At 35.9% G+C, this 24009-nt stretch overlaps 1 protein-coding gene across 1 annotated transcript in view; it reads right to left on the bottom strand.

The window, feature by feature from the left end:
- The window catches only part of SPON1 (spondin 1), a 303833-nt gene that overhangs the window by 166933 nt on the left and 112891 nt on the right, over window positions 1-24009 (bottom strand). Inside the window, exon 6 of the mRNA XM_088145876.1 lies at window positions 16875-17023. Within this exon, the coding sequence (XP_088002002.1) occupies window positions 16875-17023 (149 nt within the window). The remainder of the gene's footprint in view (window positions 1-16874; window positions 17024-24009) is intronic.

Here is a 24009-nt window from a genome sequence, read left to right as displayed (position 1 = left end):
TCCTTCCTTCCTTCCTTCCTTCCTTCCTTCCTTCCTTCCTTCCTTCCTTCCTTCCTTCCTTCCTTCCTTCCTTCCTTCTTCCCAAGCTATGAAAGACACAGGGCAACAATTACACTTCCTTCAGCTCTTACTGAATTCTAAGCACTGCCAGTAACCTGGCAGACAATGCCACATGCCACAGACAATCCAAAATGCATTGTGTTTTCAGAACACCAATTATTTTTTACTATTATTTATACCTTTTCCTTCAACAGATTGTGTGGTAGCTCACCTTTATAATAAAACTGAAAAATAAACACATTAAACCAAAAAATACCGTATGAAAAAGTAGCACCAAAGTAATCAATATTATTAAAACTAACAGCAAAAGTCCATGTGAGCCTTTATGAGAAAAGCATTCTGTAGGGCCTTTGCCCTCCTCTTTCCTTACCAAAAGGGCCTCTGAACAGATCATTCTAAGCGAGCATCTCTTAGCCAGGACTTTAAAGACCAAACCCCTCATTATGAACCAAACTGGAACACAAAGGAGTTGCCTGTGCAGTAGGCAAAACAGTGGCTTAATATGACGCAACTCTTAGGAGACAAGGTCTATCTTTGTTGGGACTTTTTTCAGGTTTGTTGGAAAAGAGAAAGGGTAACTTTGCAGGAATTAGCTCCTGGCTTGTAGGAAAGACCCTGTGCTTTCGCACCATAGGTGGGTTGACTTAATCTTAGCCATTCCGCATTTATGTAAGAGAGCTATGAAAAGTGTCAGCTCCAGTCAGTGGTGGGCATAATGATTGTGGAAATGATATACCACAAACAACAAAGATAGCCATGTTGGAGAGAGGGAGAGAGGAAGAAGAAAGATTCTCTAGTTTTGCTGGCATAAACCCCCCCCAACATTTTTCTCTTTACTTTTGCTGGCAGGTTCTTAAGCACTTCGCCCATGGCAGGAAACAGACTTGAGGTAGGTCTCTTGGTTTGCTTTCATAAACTGAGGCATATGCAAGGCTATTATAGAGATGCCTGCAATTCTGCCACAAGGTAGAATACAGTCCTAAGTAATTTCAAGCAATTGCAGTCAATAGGAGCACCTTATCCCCCAAACACTCTTATTTGGGGTGCTTGGATTTAACACAGATTCAGCCAGCATAATGTCTGCTTATCTAAGACTTAGCTATTTTAGTAACTTGAAACTGGACACATATTTAGCTATAAAACATGTTGGAATACCTGGATGCATTGTTTAAAAAAAATGTACATTTTTGTACATTGTCTTTTATTTCTTTTGACAGGATTTTGAAATTAATTCTCTTTCAAACATTTGCACAAATTAATATTTTCCAGTCAGCTCTGAGCAATCTGTTCAAGTGAAAGTGATGGAATAGTTCTCCATTTACTGACATACAAGGTGGAAGAATTGTCAGGAAATTCCAAACAATCACTTTTAACAATGGGATTAATTAATGCTATGATGACTTTTCATGAGGCTCCATTTTTTGCCCCAAACTTTCCATTTGGAAGAGTATCAAAGGGTTTGTAAATTTCCTCCTGAGCCCCAAACCTAACTCTGTTGCTCCCTTTTATGTGAAGTGATCATGTATTCAATATACATGAATGAGCAAATCTCTTTATTTCAAAGGCATTCCAATTTGACATGTTTTTCTCCATCATTCTGTTCCATTCTGTTTCTCCAGCAATCTGCACTTTGAAAGGGAAAAAAAAAAAATCCTTCAAGAATACTAATTTAAACATCTGGTTTAATATGTATAAAATTTATACTTTTGCGGAAAATATGTATTTTAATTGTTATTTTTCTTTCCAAACATACAAATGTTGATATGCTTAGACATTCAGCAATAGACCAATGAAATTATTCAGTATTCAGAGAGGTGAGGAATCTGGCACAGAGATAAATCCTGATTGGCACATTACTCCAAGATCAGACTATTTGTAATTTGCATAATATTCTTCAGCACACATCTATAAGGTAGAGATAACATTGTATTCAGACTGCAGGCCTGTACTCTTGAGCTTAGGAAGAAACTCTAGTTCTACCTCACCATTCAACCCACTTTTAAATAGTACTTCTTGGAAAAAGTTTAATCAAATATAAAGAATCTGTACAGGAAGTGGAAAAGTTGCTTTGAATGACTTTATCGTGGTTTAGGGCAGAGGCATCCATATGGGGGATCCAAACAGGCAAGATGCAGTTGCAACAGTGCAACTGAATGCCCTCCCCCCACCTTATACATGTGTGAAACATCAACACAAACCCGAAAAGGGCTTGGACAGCTCTGCCAGGATTGCCATCTTACTTGTTTTGACCTCCCCGGCCTCCTTTTCCTGCAGAAACTTCTGGTAGAAGGGCTTATGATTGAATCTAACTTTGCTGCATTTTACTGCATTTTTTTCTTTTAAAAACTTCTGCTAAACATGTTCTATAGCTCTCCTCATGGGCTCCAGGGCAACTTTCCTTTGGGGTGGGGAGTGTTGTGGAGGAAAAAAAATGGATGCCTCTAATGGACAAAAAGGTTAAGAGATGAACATTTTGAATTCAAAATATAATCCCTTGACTATTTTTTTTTTATTTTTCCCTGCCTTCGCAAAATCACTGGAAAACTATTGGGCAGATAACTTGGCTCAGCTCTAATAAAATTTTAATTAACCAAGTGTGGTTGTAGCATAAATACCTTTTGTATTGAGCTACAAGCAATTTGATAAAATTGCTCAAAAGAGGCTCAATGACAGAAAATTCTGAGAGAGCCCTATCATTTCTATACTAGGTTTCATCAATCATAGACACTCAAAATAGCCTGATCCTCAAACCTCACATTAAACTAATTGTGGGGGAGAAATTATACAACACAATGTCCCCCCAAATTTCTCTGCTTCTCAAAGCAATGCATGGTTGAAAAACTACTGAATACCTGCCAACTGCCCCAGGTCCGCTGGGACAATAATATTATTGGAGGCCGAGGGAATCATACATATCCTACCCTAGGGAATTCTGTTTTTCGGGGAGGGAAAAGCAGTTCAAGAGGACTGAGCAGCACAGAGAAACAGGCTGGTTGTGTGAGCTTGGCATCCACTGGGAATGAAAATGTGTTGGGAGTTGGCAGAGGAGAGATTGTGAGAGAAGCTAGGAAATATGTGACAGAAGGCACACTGCACTCCAGAATTTGGTGACTTGTTGGCTGACCTGGTCCAATGAAAGGCTATTTAAAAAAATCGTATTTAAGAAAATAGTATGTTATTTTCAAAGTCTATTTCAGTTCCCAAAGGCCTTTCTGGCCTAAAACCACATTTTATCTCAAAATATTATTATTCCACTATTCTGAAATAGAAATCGAGACAAAAAGATTGTGAAGCTACATTTAGTTCCTCATATTCCATAGAAAGCAGATTTATAAATCTGGAAAAATAAAACAAGGGTGTGTGTGTTTGTGATCTATCTACCTACCTACCTGTCTGTCTGTCTAGCTAGGTATCCTCTAGTTTATTTATTTATCTGCCCGACTCGAAAAGTGACTGGATGGTTTCAGAAACAGAAAAAAAGCAACATAATATTAAAAGTACATACACCCTGATGAAAACATCCCAATGTCCCATGATGAAAAAAAGTATATAGCTACAGTCAAGCATAGAAGCATGCAAAAAGTCCAAGAGTTTAAAATTCTCCTAAGCACAGAAGAGCTCTTGGTTCAATTCACACAACCTTCTGACTAGCAGAGCAGTGAGCACTGAATTACTTAAAACAAAACAAAACACTCTGCAGGTATTTTTCTTACTTTCAGTTTACTGCTCCCACAGCACCAAACGCTATTTCAGCTCCAGTTAGTAACCCCTTGTTTTGTTGGATCTAACCTTTTGTAACTGGAAGCCTGAATGCATTCTGCTGGGGAAGGGATGGGAACGTATTTCACATTTGGTAGCCAGATAGTTCTTAGCCCACATTCTTGGTTTGGGTTTAGGAAAGACTGTTCCTAAAGTGCCAAATGTGCCTGATCTCATAGAGAGGAAGAACAACAATAGCAAAAGCAGACTACACTGTGCATTGTACAAACCGTACCCTTGTTTTTGGTACTGCCATATTGCCAGGACTGCTATTGACCTATGTCAGTTGCATCCTAGAACGTGGATATTGCAAACTGCAGTAAAAACATTTGCTATTCGCGCCACCCAGATATTACTTAATTCCAAAGATTTACAGTGAAAAAAATTAAGCAACTTGTGATTTGCAAGCTTAATTATCCTAGAAACAGAAACTAGAGTTTCTGGAATAGGACCAACCAGGTGTGAACAAGATAGCCTACAGATAAAATTGCCTTTAATGTCTTTCAAAGGAAATCCAATGAGATTATATTCAGAAGTTAATGAAAAGGCTTCATCCATTTACATTACAATATCCTCTATTCATTCTTATATCTGTTTTAATCCTTCAGGCAAATAACTTCTCCTCAAATCATTTGCACCTTATTATATTTCAGTGTCAGAGCATCATTCCCCCCCCCCCTTTTTGAAACCTGCAAGGGCATCAGTCTTTCAGAAATTATTTTTATTCAACAAGTTTAAAAACTGTTTTGCAAATGAAATGATTGTGCTCCATCAATGTCATGCTGCAGACATTGCCATTAAAGACTGGAAAACCACTCCTGGAAAATTAAATTAAAAATGAAATTAAACAATGATGAAACCTCTCCCCAAATAACATTAGACTATGTATCAAGGGATTCATGAAGCAAAATCTATGAAGCCTGAATGGAAGAAGATTTTGAAGATGTTGTCTAAGCATGGTTGGGGGTTTAAAGAGAAAAACACACTTTTGGCAATCTACTGTCCTTTCAAACTCCCGCTCTGTGGTACAGCTTACCACCTGAGGTGCAGTGTGCCCCCCATTCTCATGGCTTTCAGGAAGAGTGTGAAATCTTGGCTATGCCAGATGGCCTGGGGGCCTGATGGGGGCTCGTATCATTGGAATTGGCTCATGGAGTAATTGATTCTGCCCCTCCCATCATCTTGACTTTTATAGTCTTTTTTTGTATATAGTCTTCTTGTATGGATTGTGAATGTTTTGTCTTCTAGGTTCTTTTAAGCATTGTGATAGTTTCTTGTGTCAGCCTTTTTCAAGAAAAGCAACAGTCTTGTGGTATCTTCAAGATTAAGACTTAAGCTTTTGTGCAATATAATGCAAGGAAGCTTATGCAATAAAACAAAAGGAACTTCCCTTATTTTAGAATTTAATAATTTGCTCCATTTTTTTTCAATTAGCAGTTCAATATTCCTGCATATATGCAACCTCACAGGTTGATGTTGTGTATAAAGGGTCCCCACACCCTCTCAGCAAGACAGTTTCAGACCCCATCTTTCAAAACTGAACTCAAAATACATTGAAAAAAACTTTTTTTTATTTACTGCTGGCTCCGTTATGTTACACTGAGGGACACAGGACGTGTATTTACAAGCTGTTAAATACCAGTTGTAATGTAAGGGATTTGCCTTTAAAACATGAACTGAGGATACAGAGGAGGGTCTTTCTTTTCATTTACTGGTCCCTTTCTCTTGCACTGTGGGATACGCTAATGTCTGCAGGCATTCAAATTAAATAACTACTGCTTTTGCTCCTATTGACTTCTGCCTGGAATGTCCAAGAGCAGGACCACATTTTCTGTTCATGTAATAAAGTAGTACAATAAGACTATAGGACATTTGCAGTTCCAAACAGATTCTAAATGCCAAAGTGAAATGTGCTAAGGTATATACTGACTCTTGAAAATTTCAGCAGCAGTGATGAGGACAACAGAGTTTCTTTAAATCCTTCAATTTACTTTGGTGATGAAAATGTCATACCAAAAGATGGAGTCTAAAGAATGATCATTATTCCTGGGATCTATGCTTCCAATTTGGCTATTCTAAACTATCTGCACATCCATTGCAGATAGAATTAGAATTTCAAAACGTATTGTAAGCAGATTTTTCTCATTGTGGGGAATCTCCTGCAACATGGCTGAATTGGGCAAACAACCCCAAGCACAAGAAACAGTGATGCAAGAGAAAGCATAAAATAAAACATTAAGTAAATAAAGTACATCTTGAATTCAATTCATGTTGCTTTGATAAATATATTTGTGTTCCTGGCTCAGAGTTCTATCAAGGCATGAGCATCTAGTACCCGGTTTACAAAATGAACACAAAAGACAATGTGGAATCATCAACATGACTCTGGCATTTTTAATTACAAGATAGCAGTTCTCACTTCAAAACAGCTAAGTTGCTATATCGTTTGTAGAACTTTGCAAAAAATAGCAGAACTGGCTGTAATCATCCTTGTGCAGTGCAGTGCTGGTTGTGAAATAAAGCTCAGAAGGATGACAAAATAGAAAATATTGCTGTTCCTTTATGGCACCAAACTTTGAATGGCTATCTTGTACCAACACTTCAAGTTACTTAGTTTTCATTTTTCTTTAGTACATTGTATATGGCAGCATGTATATTATATTGGCATATGGTCCCTAGTTTCTTTTTGAGCTGAAAAATGGATGCAAATGTTTTAAAGAAATAAGAATTCAATTAAAAATAATTATGCATCCAAATTAGCTGGGAATTAGAGCTAATGCAACAAACAGTTTATCTTACAAAAAAAAGTAGATCACCATTCTTTAGATGGCATTTAGATGTGGTCAAAGCACTCTAAATTAAATTTTATAGTTTTGGAGGGCTGTCAGATTAGTGTTTAGGTTATAATTAACCACTTCCTAATTTTTCATTTTTGGAGTATTGCTATTTAGCTCTTAGTCCAACGTAAATATTTTTGAGGACTTCCATAAAAGTCATGTTAACTGCTACGCACCAGTTGCATGAAGTAAATAGAATTCATTCTTCATTTCAGTTTACATCAAGTGTAAAATGTGATTGTATTATTTTAGATTCTGTGTAATGCATCAAATGTTTGAATGATCTTCATATAAAAATTATTTCCTGCATACAGAAATGTTTTTATCAGAGAGAAGATTAGCATAGGAGCCTTTTACCTGACATGCTGTTTTCCTCTGTGCAAGATACTTTATGTACCACAAAACATAAAATCATTGGCGCTCTGTAACTGATATGTGAAATGGTTGCTACTATACAATAATTACCTTGTTACAGGTACCCAACCTTTTAGAAAAGAGAAATAGAATCAAGGGATCTTTACTCCTCTTCCCAAACCATTGGGAGAATCTGATTCACTAGCAGGCATTACATTCCACAACAATAACTCAAGTGATTTATTGAATCCTCCATGCTCAATGTTTCAGGAAGGACAACAAACAAATCTCTTCTGAAGGAAGAGTTAGCAGTTAGAAAATGTTAGCATCTCTTTGCAAAGCTGGAAAAGACAAAGTCAATTTCTGAAGCCAACTTTCACGCAGTAACTGACTAACTGGACTAAAACAAGCTAGAAAAAGAGAGTTCCTTCAGAAACATATCCAGATGAAATGTACGCTGCGTATGTGGACAGCATCTGCATGCAGATATGATGTGCATCAGAGATTCAGAACTCACACATGTGCCATGGAAGAAACAGAAGTTGTTACCCAATGTTATTAGGCAGAAGCTGGCCAAAATGGTGCTGGAATAGCAAACAGTTAGCAAATCATACCAAAAGACACACTGGTTGTTGAGAACATGTTTTGAGTTTCTACATGTTTTTTTCCAAGTTGTACACATTCAGTGCAGGCCCATTTAACACCTGATAACCATGGGGAAAGAACACTTAGCAGACCTCTAGATCACAGGCTCCATCTCCAAGAGGCAAGCATGTGCTCATGACATATCCATCAAAGAGATCCCTGACATGGCCAGCAGCAGAGCAAAGTCCTGTTCAGTACTCTTCCAAAGTTACAAATGACAGCAATGTACTTAACATATGAAAGAAACTGATTTCAATATCTGCGGTATGTCCAGAAGAGCTGCGTGAGAGCCAAGTGCTTATTAAGGTTTACAAATATTTTGACAAGGTCAGGCCGTGCTTCCAAGGAGTCTAGACAACTTTATGTTCTCTGGGACTAATTGCAGAGCACTGCTAAATGAACTACTGAGATAGTACAACTGCCAGGTTACACTTGGTTTCAACATCCAACATATATCAGACGTAATACATTATAATAAGAGTGACATATGGAAGCAGTTTCATCAGAAGAAAGATCAGCACAATTTGCACTTCAAATTCTCATGCTTTATACCTTTCCCAAAGTCATGTGTATGCATGTACAAATTCATGCAGGGGGTAAACTTTGGTTACTTTTTAAAGTTGTACCATGTCATGGATTTGCACAGCATGTCAACAGCTGCTTTCTAAAAGGTAAAGTCTGGTGCTGTTATGGGGGTGGGGGGAGGCTCAGAGCTTAAGGAGTGAGATTAGTGATTTAAGGGTCTGCAACATTCACACTACTCATTTTGTTCCTTAAATCCATTCCCATATACCTCCCAATGGTTGGAGAGAGGAGGTTGAAAATCTGAAAATATTGCTCCTACCTATTCCATAAAAGTGATGCTAGATGATCATAATTTTTATCCCCTGGTCTAAATTATCTGGGCTAGAGTAATGTGGTATAAACATGTCTTGCAGGACCAACAATATAGCCAAATGGATTAAAGTTCCAGTTTATCCTGCAGAAGGGTGTATGTATATACACAGAACAGCAAAGTATATGCTCTTTTATTTTTGAACGGAAAGTCTAGAATTTTAATTGTGTGACAACAATTGTATGTATACAATTCTTCATACATTAGGTACTGTAGTTGTTAGATAACTAAGACTACCTGTTTTCATGGGATTTTTGAGTAGGCTTGTACTATATAATAATGACGGTGCAAGTAACCTTCATTGGTTGATATAAGAAAGGCTCTTAGCTTTCTTTAAATCATAGTCCATTACACGTTTCTTGTTTGACCTACATCTTCCTCCTGAACTCATTAAAGTAATATCTTACCAAGATATTTTCCTAACTTGATATGAATATATTCCTCTTTAAAACTCTTTTCATTGGTTCCAAGATATTCCTAACCATCAGTGTTCAGTTTAATGGCTTACTTTTGTCTCTTTATTCCTCTCCAGGGCTACACATGCTATCATTCTTAAAATAAATATGGACTCATCCTCTGTAAAGGCAGAATATAACTGATCTAAACTCTTCTTTCTATACAAATCAAACTGCAAAGTGACGTTCCATCAGATTAGGATTTGACAGTAGTTCCGTGGTTGATGGGCAAGCATTTCCAATGCTTAATCCTGCAACAATAGAAACCAGAGAAACAACAAATAGGATTTTGTGTATTTGTGTGCAAAGCCACTTGTGAACAACTGGCTCTGCTACGGAACCCAAATTCTTGAGCTCAGCATCTGTTCAGAGGCACTCTATTCCTTAACTCCTTCATTTTCATGAGCCCCCCACCCCAACATATCTTAAGAATCTCAAAAGCACATTATCTTGTAAACAGATTCCAAAACAGATTTTGTAAACCTGGCATCTACTTGCCAAGATATCATTAGCTTATACCCTTCTGAAATTAAAGGTTTAAGATTAAAATGCTTAAAATAGTTAAGTCTCTAGCAGCAAACATTTTAATTTATATTTCTGATTTATATATAGGCAGTTTTTCCTGTGTCCAGCATCAAAAATGATCAAATTTCCACTTTTTTTAAACCAAACTTACAAATATTCCTCAGTTGTCATTGATTTTAAAGAGGTTGCCTGCAACCTTTTTAATACTTTGTGTGATTTCCACATAACCACAGTACATATTGTAAAAGAACCATTACCCCAACCATATTATCTATGTATGAAAATGGAAACTATACCATGTAAAAAGGGTGGTTTAGCCTGTTTTTACAATCTTTTTGATCTGAGACTTCAGTGAAAGAAATAATTTTTTAAAAATCCAGATGATAACGATGATGTTGATGATGATGATGATGATGATGATGATGATGATGATGATGATGATTTTGGTGGTGATGTTTCCAGATGCTTAGCTGTTTTACTAGCCAGAACATGAGTTCTCTCTGGCTAGGAAATTTATTCAGACCTATTGTGCTCTCCCCCTACCAATTAGAGATTATACTAACCACTGAACCAATTTTTAGTTTATTGATTGGAAGATGCAATTGCTCTGGCTGACAAAGTAAAACCCACAACACAAAGGTTAAGCTCTATGAGGAACAGAAGTTTGCCAGGAACATAATTAGGCTCCTTCTATTACTGGAATCACAATAATAAATAAAGGAAAAATGTAGCCTCTTACCCTTCTGAAAAAATTAATGTACACATGTATAAACAGGCAACAACAGAAAATGCCACATGATATGGCAATGTAGAAAATATTTTGTTTAAGAACAAGTTGTCAGCTAGACAACCAGTGGGGATGGTTCCAATTTGCAGACCCCCTGCCCCACATGAACTTTTATAGATAAAATAACAATGGTAATTGGCATGCTGTTAAGCAAAGCACCAGCCTCTACAATTATCCTTATTTCCAAGTATGCTCTGGACCCCAAAAGCTTTCTTGGAATATAAATATGACAGAAGGCTGAAACCCAGTGTTTTTGCTTTGACCCCCAGCAACAGAAGTAGGATGAACCCACAGGCATAGTACATGGTGTTCTGTAGACTAACTAGCATCTTGCTGAGTTGATGCTTGGGAACTAATTATGCCCCATAATTTGTAAAAGGACAAGCCTACCCAGCAGCAACTTTTGCATGAAGAACCCACATCAACATTACTGAAATTCCCACCAGCCTCACAAAGTTGGGAAACCTCTCTTTTAAGGAAGGGGATCTTTTCAAAATGAATGAATTGATTTCATCTTAGAAGGCACAATATTTCCTTATTAAAGAATGCCTCATTCACCTAAGTTTATCTTAGTATCAGGAGTTTAGATCAGCCAACCTCTCAAAAACAGGAATGTTTAGAGAGCAGGGTGTAAGAAAAAACATACAGGAGAAGATCAGGAATCCATAAATATGGCTAAAGTCATTCTTCCTAAATCACCACCATTTAATGCTGTCTTCACCCATATCAAGAAGCAAGGGGAATGTGCATGCTTTGAAAATCAGAATGGCTTCAGACCTCATGGGAACTAAAAAAAATTGCACCAACATGTTCACAGAAACACATTGTATTAAAGAAAGATATTAGCAAATATGCACATGACTTTTTACATGGACTTTAAAAAGGTATGCTGACCCTAATTTTTGGGCATGTGTGTGTGCCTTCAAATCAGTCGTGATCCCTGGTGACTGCCTCGACTGATCCCATTTTCTTGGTAAGATTTCAGAAGTGGCTTGATATGTTGTCTGTCATTATTGGGTTCATTTCATCAAAATGAAAGCCAATATTCTAAAAGAGAGCAATTTTCAATAATGACACATGTTTTAAAGTGCAAATTGGTGGAGCCCCTCCATGAAAGCCAGAAAAATGATGAACGCTTTGGTTCCTATCCAACTGTTCTCCAAGTTCCCATTCTTCCATCTAGTACGCTCATCTATACTACATAGATACACATAGCCTACTTGCTTCTCTATAACAACGTTCAACGTAAATGTTTCATTCCAGCTCAGTCACTGGACACCCTAAGATCAGGGGGGAAAAATACCTTCATTTCAGCCTGGTTCACCTGAAAGGCTTCAATGCTATGCAGACTTATTTGAGAGTAAGCCCCACTGATATCAATGGGATTTACAAATTAATATACTTGCCCCTCTTTCAATCATATCCCTTGATTAACAAGAAACTTTGCAGAAATTCTCTTGAGCATGGTACTGTTTTTGTACCAGTGCTTCAATCTGGCATGTATTGTCCCAGGGCAATCTGAAATTTATGTTCGAATGTATGGTGTTCAAGCGGCTTGCCTGCTTCCCCCACTATCCCCTCACATCATCCCAGGAAGTATTAAAAGCATCTGCTATATTTGCATGATACATTTCTAATCCAAATTATTATTAATTTTTAAGTAATGCAACTTTATGGAAGCTAAATACAAGACAGAGTAATTACTGAGAGCTATTTTCCTTAATGGACTAGAAATAGCTAAGAATGGCCTTGGGCAAATGCAATATATTCAGAGAGTTTCTAATTTTAAAATATTTGTCCTCTTCAAGCTGCAGCTGGATTTAAATTCTTACAAGTTCTGTGCAACAACACCATGCTTCGTCTCTTAGCTATATTCAGGCTATAATCAGTAAAGTTCCATGAGTTAAACCAATGAGAGTTTTTCAAATATCAGGAGGCACCTGTTACTCTGAGAATAAAAGCTTAAAATAGAACAAGCTCTTTGGAAGAATGCTGATCTTTCAGATGAAAGAGAATTTTGAATTGCAGCATCTCCCCCCATTGTTCTAGTATTCAGCCTGTTTCAGAATCAAATGTGTCAAGTATTAGTCTCCAAACCTTGCTGCAATACCATATTAAGGACCAGTTCAGGCCCTATGTAGTTCTTCCACATACATAATTTTAAAATAGGGGAAAAATGAACTCATCATATGCATAATGTAATTGGTAAAGCCAGCTAAATGTTCTTAATTGAGGGTGGAGGAATAGATAGCAAATCTCAATGATCAACAGCTAGAGTTCATCATTCTCCATTAGAGAGTATTATATTAGTCAAGCTATTAAGTAAAATCTCCTTCAAGTAAAAGTTCCTGGTGACTTCATGGACATAATAACGTAGCTTTCTTGATAGCAATATGGAAGCAATTTTGCTGATTTTTTCCCCCCAAATTTCCTAATCTAGCCTATAATCCTAGTATTCCCTGGAGATTTCCTATCCAAGTACTTCTGGGTTGTTCTGCTTTCTGTCCCCAATCTATTTCTTAGGACTGCTGAATGCTCAAAACTGTGTGGGATACATACAAGGCACTACAAGAGGTAGGTGGACTAGTGAAAAACAGATGCTTCATCTTTCTCAAGAGTAAGTATTTTCTGCCAAAGCCAAGGCATCATTGGATACAACCCACTTTCCCTGTTTATATATACACAATGAAGTTACAACCATTCTGTGTTTCCTAGTATTCTGTGTTTCCTAGTATTACAAGCAACAAAACAAGAATATGTGACAATCATAAACAATGTAGGATTTACAAATAGAATATTTACTACATTTTTAGCAGTTCAATGATTTCTGTATAAGTTTAAGTAAATGAAATACTTGTTTGTGGATTCATTTCAACTTAATTCATAGTTGATATAGCTTGAAGTGTGTAAGCTAATTCTGTCTTAAGTATAATAGATTATGGATGGTTCTTTCATTTAAGTGACCTCATCAGTCTGTACATGAGAAACTGACCAAGTTAGCTGTGTTGGGTAAAAGAATAATTTCAGAATCTATAATAAGGGAATACCTTTACAAGGCTAACTCAAGGGACCCAAAGTAGCCTATGTGCTTAAGTTCTCAAGTACTCTTCGTGTGGCAATATGTAAACTAAGTAAAATGAGGGAGGTATAAATGACTAATGTTCAGATTCTGCAATGGAAAAAGAGAAGTATTATTTGATTTATTTGTTTTTCATACCTCCACAATCATGTTACTCTCAACTGCGTACACATAAAACATCCCCAATAAAATGCATATAAAATTAAAAACAATTCAACCAAATTTAAACTAAAACAGAGCAATACGTTTTTATATAAAATATCAGTTGTGTTGTCCAACTAAATAAAAGAGCTCCATTTTAACCTGTTTCCAGAATGTTAACAAGGTTGGGCAAAGTCTAATTGGCAAGGGGATGCCATTCCATGATATAGGGGCCATCACAGAGAAGCCTCTCCTCTATTTTATACAATCTTCATATCAGGATGTGTCAAAATATACTTGTTGCCTATTCTGCATTCATTTTAAAACCTTAACTAATAACATTATCAGCAACTTCTTCCTCTTTTCATGCCCTAGTCTACTTTATCATTATAGCTGATGAGGGTTTCTCTGTGAAAGACTAATACACGTTTTGGCTTAACATAGATTCTGGAATTCATGTATGCAATTTATCTAGCTTTCTTGGAACCAACTTGAGATTTTATCCTAACAGAATTCTACCTTTTTAGCCATGGTTTTATCCTTGCAGCAGGTGTTTCATTGTTTTTGATATTAACAAGTGATGTGTTGGGAAAAGATCTTGATTAAATGACTAAAGAGAGAACATAATGTTCTCTCACAGTCTATCCCAGAGCAGCTAGAAGACTGAGATCTGCAGAAATATCTCAGAATAATTTACAATAGTTTGCCAGTTATTTAATACTGCTGATAACCAATGAGATCTTTCTCTTTTAAATACATTTATTGAAATAAAGATAGCTTCAGGGAAAACCAGAATGGGAAGAGTGGTTGAATATTTGCACAGAACTTTCTTTCTTTCTTTCTTTCTTTCTTTCTTTCTTTCTTTCTTTCTTTCTTTCTTTCTTTCTTTCTTTCTTTCTTTCTTTCTTTCTTTCTTTCTTTCTTGTCAGTCATTTCATGTGTGTGTATGTACGATAAACCAGCATTTTGCACCTAACTTTGGGTTATAGCTTGTAGGATTCTATCAGTAAAATTAAAACATCCTATAACCTTGACATCTCTTAATCCCAAATTAGTCTTGGCAGACTTAAAATGTATATTGGAAAGTGTAATTACTCAACAGTACAGATGCATGTCAGAAGGGAAAGGAAATGAAACCTTCCATAGTTATTAATTGTGAGGTTACAGTATATAACCAGTCATAATGTATTTCAGTCACTGAATTTTCAAGGAAAAGTTCATCTGTGAAATAGGTTCCAGTATAGCTATTTATAAGTCATACACATGCAGAATACAAATTGTAGAAGCTGGCATTCTCATAGTTTACGAATCAAAACTGATACAGCAGTCAATGGCTGTTGCAATCAAAGTTACAGAAACCTTTAATTAATGTTGCAAGACATTAACCTTCAATCAACAACCAGCAGTCTAATTAATCATGCAAGCATTTTTTACCAAGAAAGTAAAATTAAAATGTCCCAAATGTATATGACAAAAATCTATATTCATACCTTATGTCTCTGTGTGAAACAAAATAAATAGAAAGCATTACAGTTACTGTTCCAACAATACCATTATCACAATCAGAGATAAAAAATTTCACTAAGTGTGTTAATGCTGATAAAAAGAAAATATCAAACCATACACAGAAAAGAATTACTAAAGAATTTCCATTACATAAGAGAAATAGAGAAATAAGTTGTAAATGATACTATGGAGAGGTATTTAAACCAGGGTCATTGTTATTTAAACAATCCAATCTTGAATATGTTTACGAAAAGAAAAGAAAAGAAAAGAAAAGAAAAGAAAAGAAAAGAAAAGAAAAGAAAAGAAAAGAAACCCCACTCTTCAATGGGCCTTACCTCCAGGAAAGTGTGTATAAACTTCTCACAACATCCAATTGTCTTATATTCCATTTACATGCAAAAGTTTTTTTTTTTTTAATCTAAATCATACTTTACATTCTCAACCTTCTACTTGAAAAGAATAATTTGGAATGATAAATTAGCAGAGAGACGGTTGACTAATCCTTTCCTACACATCCCATAAAGTGCATAATTAGCAAATAATTTACATAACAAGGCTGTCTGGACTTTCCTGGAACAGGAATATGAAAAATGTATATTCCATATTTTTATATCCCCATTGCATCTTAAAAAATGTTTTCGATAAGATGAAGTATAACCCAAAGATATAAATGCAGGAATCCATATTTGTCTTTTAAAAATACAGTAAATAAATAACAACATTTTTATGTCTAACTGCAGATGGCAAGACGGAGCAATCTTACCCAACAGTATAATATCCAAAGTTGGGTTTATATAGTGGAGAAAGAATCTGTTGTTCTCACTTCATTTGTTTGCTTGTTTCCTTACATATGATTGCATTCCATATGGACTTATGGAAGTGTACAATTAAAAGCTAAATGTTCATAACAGAAAAAACAGAATACAGAAGTAATAATCCTTTAAACTGTCATAATATTTTACAAATTATTTCAACCAGAAATAATGATAAAAATAGGGTTTGTTTATTTATTTATTTATTTTTCGGATTTGTCACTGCCCATCTTACTGCAGCGACTCTATGCCTCTTTATATCTAATAACAAGTATAGTCTATATTTTAAAGACAGAACTAATTGCTCAGCAGAAATCAGTTTGCAGATCTTTCAAATTTTTTAACTGGAATTGAAATGCAGAAAAAAATCTTGCCATTTCGATAAAATCTGACACTTCAACAAGTTCAGCCTCCAACAGTTATTGCACTGTTGCTATTAACTCAGTCATTTGATGTGATACTAGAAAACAATATGAGAATTTAAGATCATAGTGCTGATTTGTAGAAAGCCAGCTTTATTTGCAAACTTCTCCTGCAACCCACACATTATCTGCCATCACACTTTTTGTTTCCCCACAGAAATTGTACCTCCCTTCAATATGAGATGGCATGGTCACTCACTCGTGATGATTTTCCCTCATGTATTTTGTAAGTGCTTAATTCATTCACACATTGACTTCAGGAAAAAAATACATTTTTAAAGATACTATATAGAAACACCTAACTCAAACTTACAGATAAATTCTATGGTTCAATGTTGCGTTATGAAGAGAGTAAATTGGAACGTGGCCTAAAGAAAATATTTAATTATAGGTTACATGTTAAAATCCTCATCCTGGAAAACTGTAATTAATTTAGTTAAAATTTCCTAGAATAGACACCGACAGTATTCATAACAAAGTATCTCAATTCTGCTCTTTTAAATACTTTCATCTCATGGCCAATCTATTTTTTTTAACAAGACACAATCTTTTCTTTGTTTGAATAGATTATATTTTAATAAATTATATTATAATTACCTGTTGCCTAATTTCTTCTTCCATTTTAACTGGTGATCCCAGCTCTGCAACTTGCTTCACTCCTTCACTTGCATATCCTCCATACTCCCAAAGAACATAATTTTTGGAATGAGATCCACCAATAATTGCAGACCAGTGGTTAGCTCGTCCTTTAAAAAAAGAAGGAATCTTTTAAATGTTTATGGAAAAGTGTGCGATATATTGACAAAAGCTATTGCTTCATGTACATTTGCAGGCCTCCTTTCTGAAGGCACTTCCTGGAAAATGGTTCATAGTTTTTACTGACCACAGTTGAAATTTAAGGCTTTTAAGAAATTATTCTTAAATTTCTATTTGTATTTTTAATATAAATAATTGCATACAGTGTAAAGCTTCCAAAATGCTATCCTTTTGTAACTACCAAAGGAAGGGAGCAGATACTCTTAAATATGAAGCCATTTTATCATTTAATCATTAGATATTTCTGCCCATTATTACAAGTAGGTTACATTTTTAAAAAATGACATGTGAAGAAGTGAATTTAGAAGCATGTGAAGTACTAATCAGAACAGTAACTTCCAAGTTTCTCATGTGTAAGACATTCTTCACTATACTGGCCTAGCTATGAACTCCAAGGAAGCTGGTGTATAGTCTGGGGCAGTGTTTCTCAGCCTTAGCAATTTTAAGATGAGTGGACTTCAACTTCCAGAATTGCTGGCTGGGGAATTCTGGAAGTTGAAGTCCACTCATCTTAAAGTTGCTAAGGTTGAGAAACACTGGTTTGGAGTAACATGCAATTCCCTGGTACTGGACAAAAGAACAATCAGCACCTTGGACAGCATAATACTTTGCTCACTGACACTCTTCACTAGAAGACCTATTGCACCAACAAATGTCAGGCAAATGAGGCTATAAGGAGCATAATTCCTGATTGATACTGACTCTGATCCTTAAAGAACCTTCTAAATTTTCTTTATCTAAATCTTCACAGATTTGCTTCTTCAGAATGAAGCAGCCATGGAGGATTCATCCTCTGAGATTGTGATGGGATTATATTCTAAGGTTGGAAAACTGCAGATTCAGATATTGAGCAATCCTCCTTGAGTAGGATGGCATGCTATTTGTTGGACTTAGAGTTTTTTTTCAAGACTTTTCTTGAAATAAGGAAACAAGAGATTAGAGGATCTTGAATTAGGGGTGAAAATTAATTTCATAAACAAATGTGAAAGAAAGCAAAATATGGCAGATCAGGGCAATCCTGTTCAGGATTTCAGACAGCTAGCTGGGTCCTTGTATTGAGAACCCTAATTTGAGATTACCACATTAGTTCCACTTAGGAAGCACTGCTTGAATTTGGATATATTCTTTGTACAAAGCTCAGAGGAAGTTAGAACATGGAAGAGAACTGTGAATCTGACTACCAGTTCTCCAAATTGAAGAAAGAAACATTCATTTCAATATTTGTGAAAAGACTGCAATAATCAAGTATGGTTCCTTTGCCCAGTCTATCTGAAAGTTGCCAACTCTTTTGAGTCTCAGTTAAGGCTAAAAATTTCACATCATTTAAATACAATGTATCATAGTGATCTGAAATAATGATAATACTTTTTGTTATATAAAAATGAAAACTAACACTAAAATGAGAACAACTAATGGTGTCGGGGAAATGTCCACTTAAATAAGAAACCAAGGCATTTGGAGATAGATGCAACAAAGTCTCTTTTCTTGGCATGCATAATTACAGTGATCATCATGATTCTCACCAAAGGATTGTAGAAGAGCCCCATAGGCCCACAAGGTTACATGTTATATACTCTGGAAATGATATATAGGACTTACAAAAGCAGTGTAAATTATAACACATTCCACATTCCTTTACTGTAGGAATGTAGGATCTGATAACAGCATGGGGTGACCTTACTATGGGTTCACCCAGCAACTCTACATTCTGCTGTTCTAAAGAGACTCCAAGCCCACCCTTTCTACTGATTCTAGCAACTTCTAACATAAACAGTGTTCTTTATTGAACCATATACCGACTCCTTTCCCACCATGAAAAAAGACCACAACTGTTTTTTGCTATCTGTCTTTCTTTTCCAGGGTCATTAACCAGCTTCAGTTGCCTGTTCTGTTTAATATGCCCTTCAGCCTCATGTGCGTATGTAAGGAGAATATTATTTGTCTTCCACACTAATAAAACAAAGGTTAAATTAATACTAAACTGAACTTTGGGAACTGAAACATTTTTTTTTAATCCTGATTTTTGCATGCCTCCAGAAGAACTTAGCAACATACGCGATACCCTGCTGGATTGGATCCCTGGCTCATCTAGTCCAGCAGATGGCCTTCAGTGGCCAACCTGTGCACAAGGAAGCCCACCAATCTCCCAGCAGATGGCTTTCCCTCTATTGTGAGAAATGCCCATTTACTTTGTTTTCTATTCTTTAGCCAGCTGCTTATCCACAAGAGGACCTGCTCTTTTATTCTGTGGCTGTTAAGTTTACTAAGAGATTTTTGATGAAGGACTTTATCAAAGGCTTTTTGAAAATCAAAGTAGATGATGTCTACTGGACTGCCCTTATCCACATGTTTATTAACATCCTCAAAAAATTCTAGTAGTTTAGTTAAGCAGGACCTTCCTTTAATGAAGCTAAACCAAGGCTAGGCTAGGTTCATATTTCATGCAATGCTAAAATTTATTTGTTGGTTTTGGCTTAATATATGTTGCAATCCAATCACTGGAGCTTATATAAATTATTGTTTATTGCTTAACAGGTCATGTAAACTCAGCCAATTGTGGTTTATTTGACAAACCTCATTTAAGCAAACCATGGCTGGGAGTGATGCATGAACTCAACCATAGAATTGTCACGAAGAATTCAGTTAGTAAGGGTGAAATACTTTTTACATGGATCTACAGCATTCCAAATTAAAAGTTACTCATACTAGGCCTATATGCTAGGCCACAGGCATACAGTATATTTGTGGGTCTCAAGATTAAGTTGTTAAAATACAGAGAGGAGAGAAGATTGGATGAGAATATAAAACTAGAAAAATAATCTCAAGGTTTTTGTATCTGGCTGGGACCGCACACACATGGGAGGGAGGGAGGGAGGGAGGGAGCTGGCTGACTTGCGTGCCTAGTACAGAGATCTAGATTGTCTTGCTTACTCCTTCCCTCCCTGATACTATTCTTGACAGAGTAACATGGAGGTAACCAAGAAATTCGGCCTTATATCTTCAACTTGAAATCAGCAGTTATAAAGCAACAAAATGCTGTTAATGTCCAGCAGTTGTCTTATCATCCCTGAAGGCCTGGAACCAGAAAGAAATATGCTGTTCACTGAAAAACTGGGCCAAGATACTTTAGTATAAAAAATGCATTTTGGGCAAACAGAAATGAATTATGAAAAATTACTAAAAGACAAGTAAATTTCCTGTCTTTTGTGATAATAAAGAAATAAAGAATAAGCTGAGGAAAATGTAAATGGATAAAATTCTAATCAGAGATTGGGAAAATATTTTTAACCCCCCTCCCCCCCATGTATTTAGAAAGAAAAGAAAAGAAATGCAGACTGTAACAAATGAAGGGGAAACACTGGAACTCCAAAACACAATAGTGAAAAAAATGAGATTACTTGCTCAAAGAGACCAGAAATGTAATGATCCATTTCTAAATATCATTAGGAAAAAATATGGATAAAAATATAGCAAGAGAGAGGCTACTGGCAGGCAAATATGTCTAAAAACAAAGAATATAAGTGGAAAGTATCAAGACTGCTACAGAGATTCTAATTGCAACCTATGGTTTAATGACTGCTTTACTATAGGTAGTCCTTGACTTACAACCATTCATTTAACAACCGGTTGAAGTTATAATGGCGCTGAAAAAAGTGACTTATGACTGGTTCTTGCACTTATGACCATCGCAGCATCCCCGCAGTCACATAATCAAAATTTGGGCACTTGGCAACTGGCATATGACAGTTGCATCATCCCAGGGTCATGTGATTGCCATTTGCAACCTTCCCAGGGGGCTTCCAACAAGCAAAGTCAATGGGGGAAGCTGGATTCACTTAATGACCATGTGATTTGCTTAACAACCATGGCAAAAAAGGTCATAAAATTGGGCGTGATTCACTTAATGACCGCATTACTTAGCAGTCAAAGACTATCTGTATTTATCTATAGAAGTATTTTAGTGACAGGATGGTAGGCAATCTTCCCACATGCCCAATAATTCAGAATGCAATTGCCATAACCTCTTACTATGGATCTTGTTATCTAGGAAAACTGTAGACTATCATTACGACTATCTTTATGCAGAGTATTGGTTAAGAGCACGAATTTGAACTTGACAAATCATGAGTTCAATGCATGCAATCTCTCGAAATGTGAAAACGTTTTGTATCTAAGTATTTGTTCCCAGATGAAATCTGGGAATAATTATAATGGCTTATTTCAGTGGCCTGCTAAATCAATTGCATTCCAAGGAAGGGAACAGTGAACTACCATTTCCTTTAAAATGCTATGGGAGAGAGAATATATTCATGCTGTATATATTTATGCGTACAGTCTATGAGTTTGTAAGTGTGCAGTCTATCCCTCAGTGTGGAAATAAATCTCATTGAGGTCAGTGCAAGCTAGTTTCTGTTAAGTATGCTTAGGATTCAGACCTTGTCTTTCTTCTGAGTACTTCCTAGTTATTTCAGTGGAATGTACTCCCAAATCAGTGTGTGAAACGTTAGAGCCTCAAGCCAGCAAAATGCTGTTTTGTGATGAAATGTCTATGCAATCCACCCAAAAGGCTCAGAAAGATTTTCAAAGTACAGATTGGAGTATATCTCAAATTGCCATGTACATCTTGTAATAAAGGTTTCAACTGTATTTTACAGTATTTTGTCAGAGGTGTGTGAGTGTGTGTGTTTTATAAATATATCCCAGACACTGCCAAGAACAGAGCTTAAAAAGTTTCATCTGTATTAAAATGCACTTTCAATGATGAACTAGTAAATAAAAGTTTGTAAGTAATTTAGAGAAAGACATCAGCAGCAAGTGTCATGCTTATATCTTATTTATAAGCTAGTTATGTTAATGCTACCAAGGCAAAAAATAAGCAAAATTCCCTTTAAAGATTTTTGATTTTCATAGAAATCTAATAAAGTCAGCACTTTTAGTCAAACTGTATTCTCAGTAAGAAGGAAAATTGTTCCTTACAAAATGCCAGGCCTATTTCTACCAATAGTTCTACAAAATGCTGTGTCTGAAATGTCTTCTCAAATTAACACGGCAAATGAAATATAATTTTGATATATAATAACATGAAATAGATTTATAGAAGCAATAGAAGTGAGGCCATATTACGACATTTCAGTAGTACCCCGATGACAAACACTCCACAATTCTCTACAGTCCAAAGTGAATATGGTTTTGTTACATTTAATAGTTTCATATCCTCTGCATAATAAACAGCCATTTTGACAGGTACATTTCATTTTTAAAATGAAAGTATCTGGATAGGAGAAAAGCTTTCTGGCCTCCCAGGAATTTATAGTTACAATTTGCGATTTGTTGTTCTGCAGAAGTTAGTGCTGTCTCCATTAGTGTCAAAATTTTTGGCAAAACTCCCATTTCTGGATGACTGTAAAGCAAAGAGAATAATTCTTGCTATGGCAGCGCCACGATTCAAAAATGTTCATATTTATGAGGGGAACCTGCATAGGAATTCAGGCAAATCAAAAAGAATGGTTGCATTTTCTGGCATGTTTTATATCACTATCATAAAGTTTAACAATATTTAATCCTTTTCTTATTACCTGACAACTGCGTAAAAATTATTATGACCTCTACATGATTATTTATCACTTCTGTAATTCTCAAGTGTACAAAGTGCTTTTGAAAGGATATTTCTTTCATCCTGTGATGTAGTTGTACATCATTTGATTTTCAAATGGGAAAGATTCCAGGAAATAATTCACCCATATTTCTATAAAAGAATCAAACATTTTATCCCTTGCTTCGTACAGGGTCTTATACTGTCTCAAAAAGCTAGTATTCCTACTATTTCTCAAACAGCTGATCAATACTTGTGTTTCAAAGTCAATCCCGTTTAATTCAGCGACTGGGCCTGTGGGAATGCCACAAAGCCATATTATGGCTTAGCAAGGAATGACGTGATTGTGTCCATTTGCTTCCTTTCAAAAATAGTGTATCTAACATGATATGGATGGCTCCATTCTTTGATTTTTTTTTTTTTTTTAATGCAGGGACCTAAACATTTTGGCTGCTGAGCACATTTGGAATTTTGAGACATTGTTGCGTGCATTCTTACAAAATGGTTGTCATGGTAGGATGAGATATCATTTATTTATTTTTTATTTATTTACTATTAAATTTGTATGCCGCCCATCTCCCCCCAATGGATGACTCTGGGCGGCTCACAATTAAAAAACCAAAAGCCTATAACAATTAAAATAACCCATAAATAATTAAAAACTGCATCCCTTAAAATCCCCTATAAACCAAACCCTATACATAAATGCTAAAGACATTCAAGATGACGGAGGGTTATTGTTAATGACTCAGTGTTATTGTTCACTCTGTTATGACTATATAAAGCCTGAGAATATATGATATAATGATAACTATTTCTTCATGAGGGTCAACAGGATAGTTTAAATACAGCCAGTTTTCTTTGCAAAGGTACTGTTAATAGCAATTCAGCTTTTAAGATCCACTCCCAGCCAACAGCTCTATTTTAACTTATTCAGTCCTCTTTTAATATTCCAACCTCTTAAAGAAACAGTAATCCGTATATCATTGCAACTTCCCTTTTTGCAAAAACCCCCCACAAAAACTAATAAAACCAAAAGCACATAAAAACAAACAAAGCATTTAACCAATCATAATTAATAAGATTCCCCTGCATTAGGTACATCATAAATAAGTTTCCTTATAGCTGTGTTCTATGGAATTCACACTCACTGATCAGGGAAGCTGATTTCCTGTCTAATGTTTAATTGACTATTCTATTGTGTTATAAACAGTAATTGAACCCTGGGAAAGTCCTGAAGATACTATGGCAATTGCTTTGTCTACTGCTGATTATCACATAGTACAAGTTAGGCTCTTTTCATAAAATTGGCTTTTCCATTTG

The sequence above is a fragment of the Python bivittatus genome, unplaced genomic scaffold (genome assembly GCF_059951505.1).
Source record: "Python bivittatus isolate LINGU-HERP-01145 unplaced genomic scaffold, Pbiv_v1 ctg000480_np1212, whole genome shotgun sequence".
Classification (NCBI taxonomy): domain Eukaryota; kingdom Metazoa; phylum Chordata; class Lepidosauria; order Squamata; family Pythonidae; genus Python; species Python bivittatus.
Note: the sequence above shows the minus strand (reverse complement) of the source record. Positions and strands in the feature narration are given on the sequence as shown.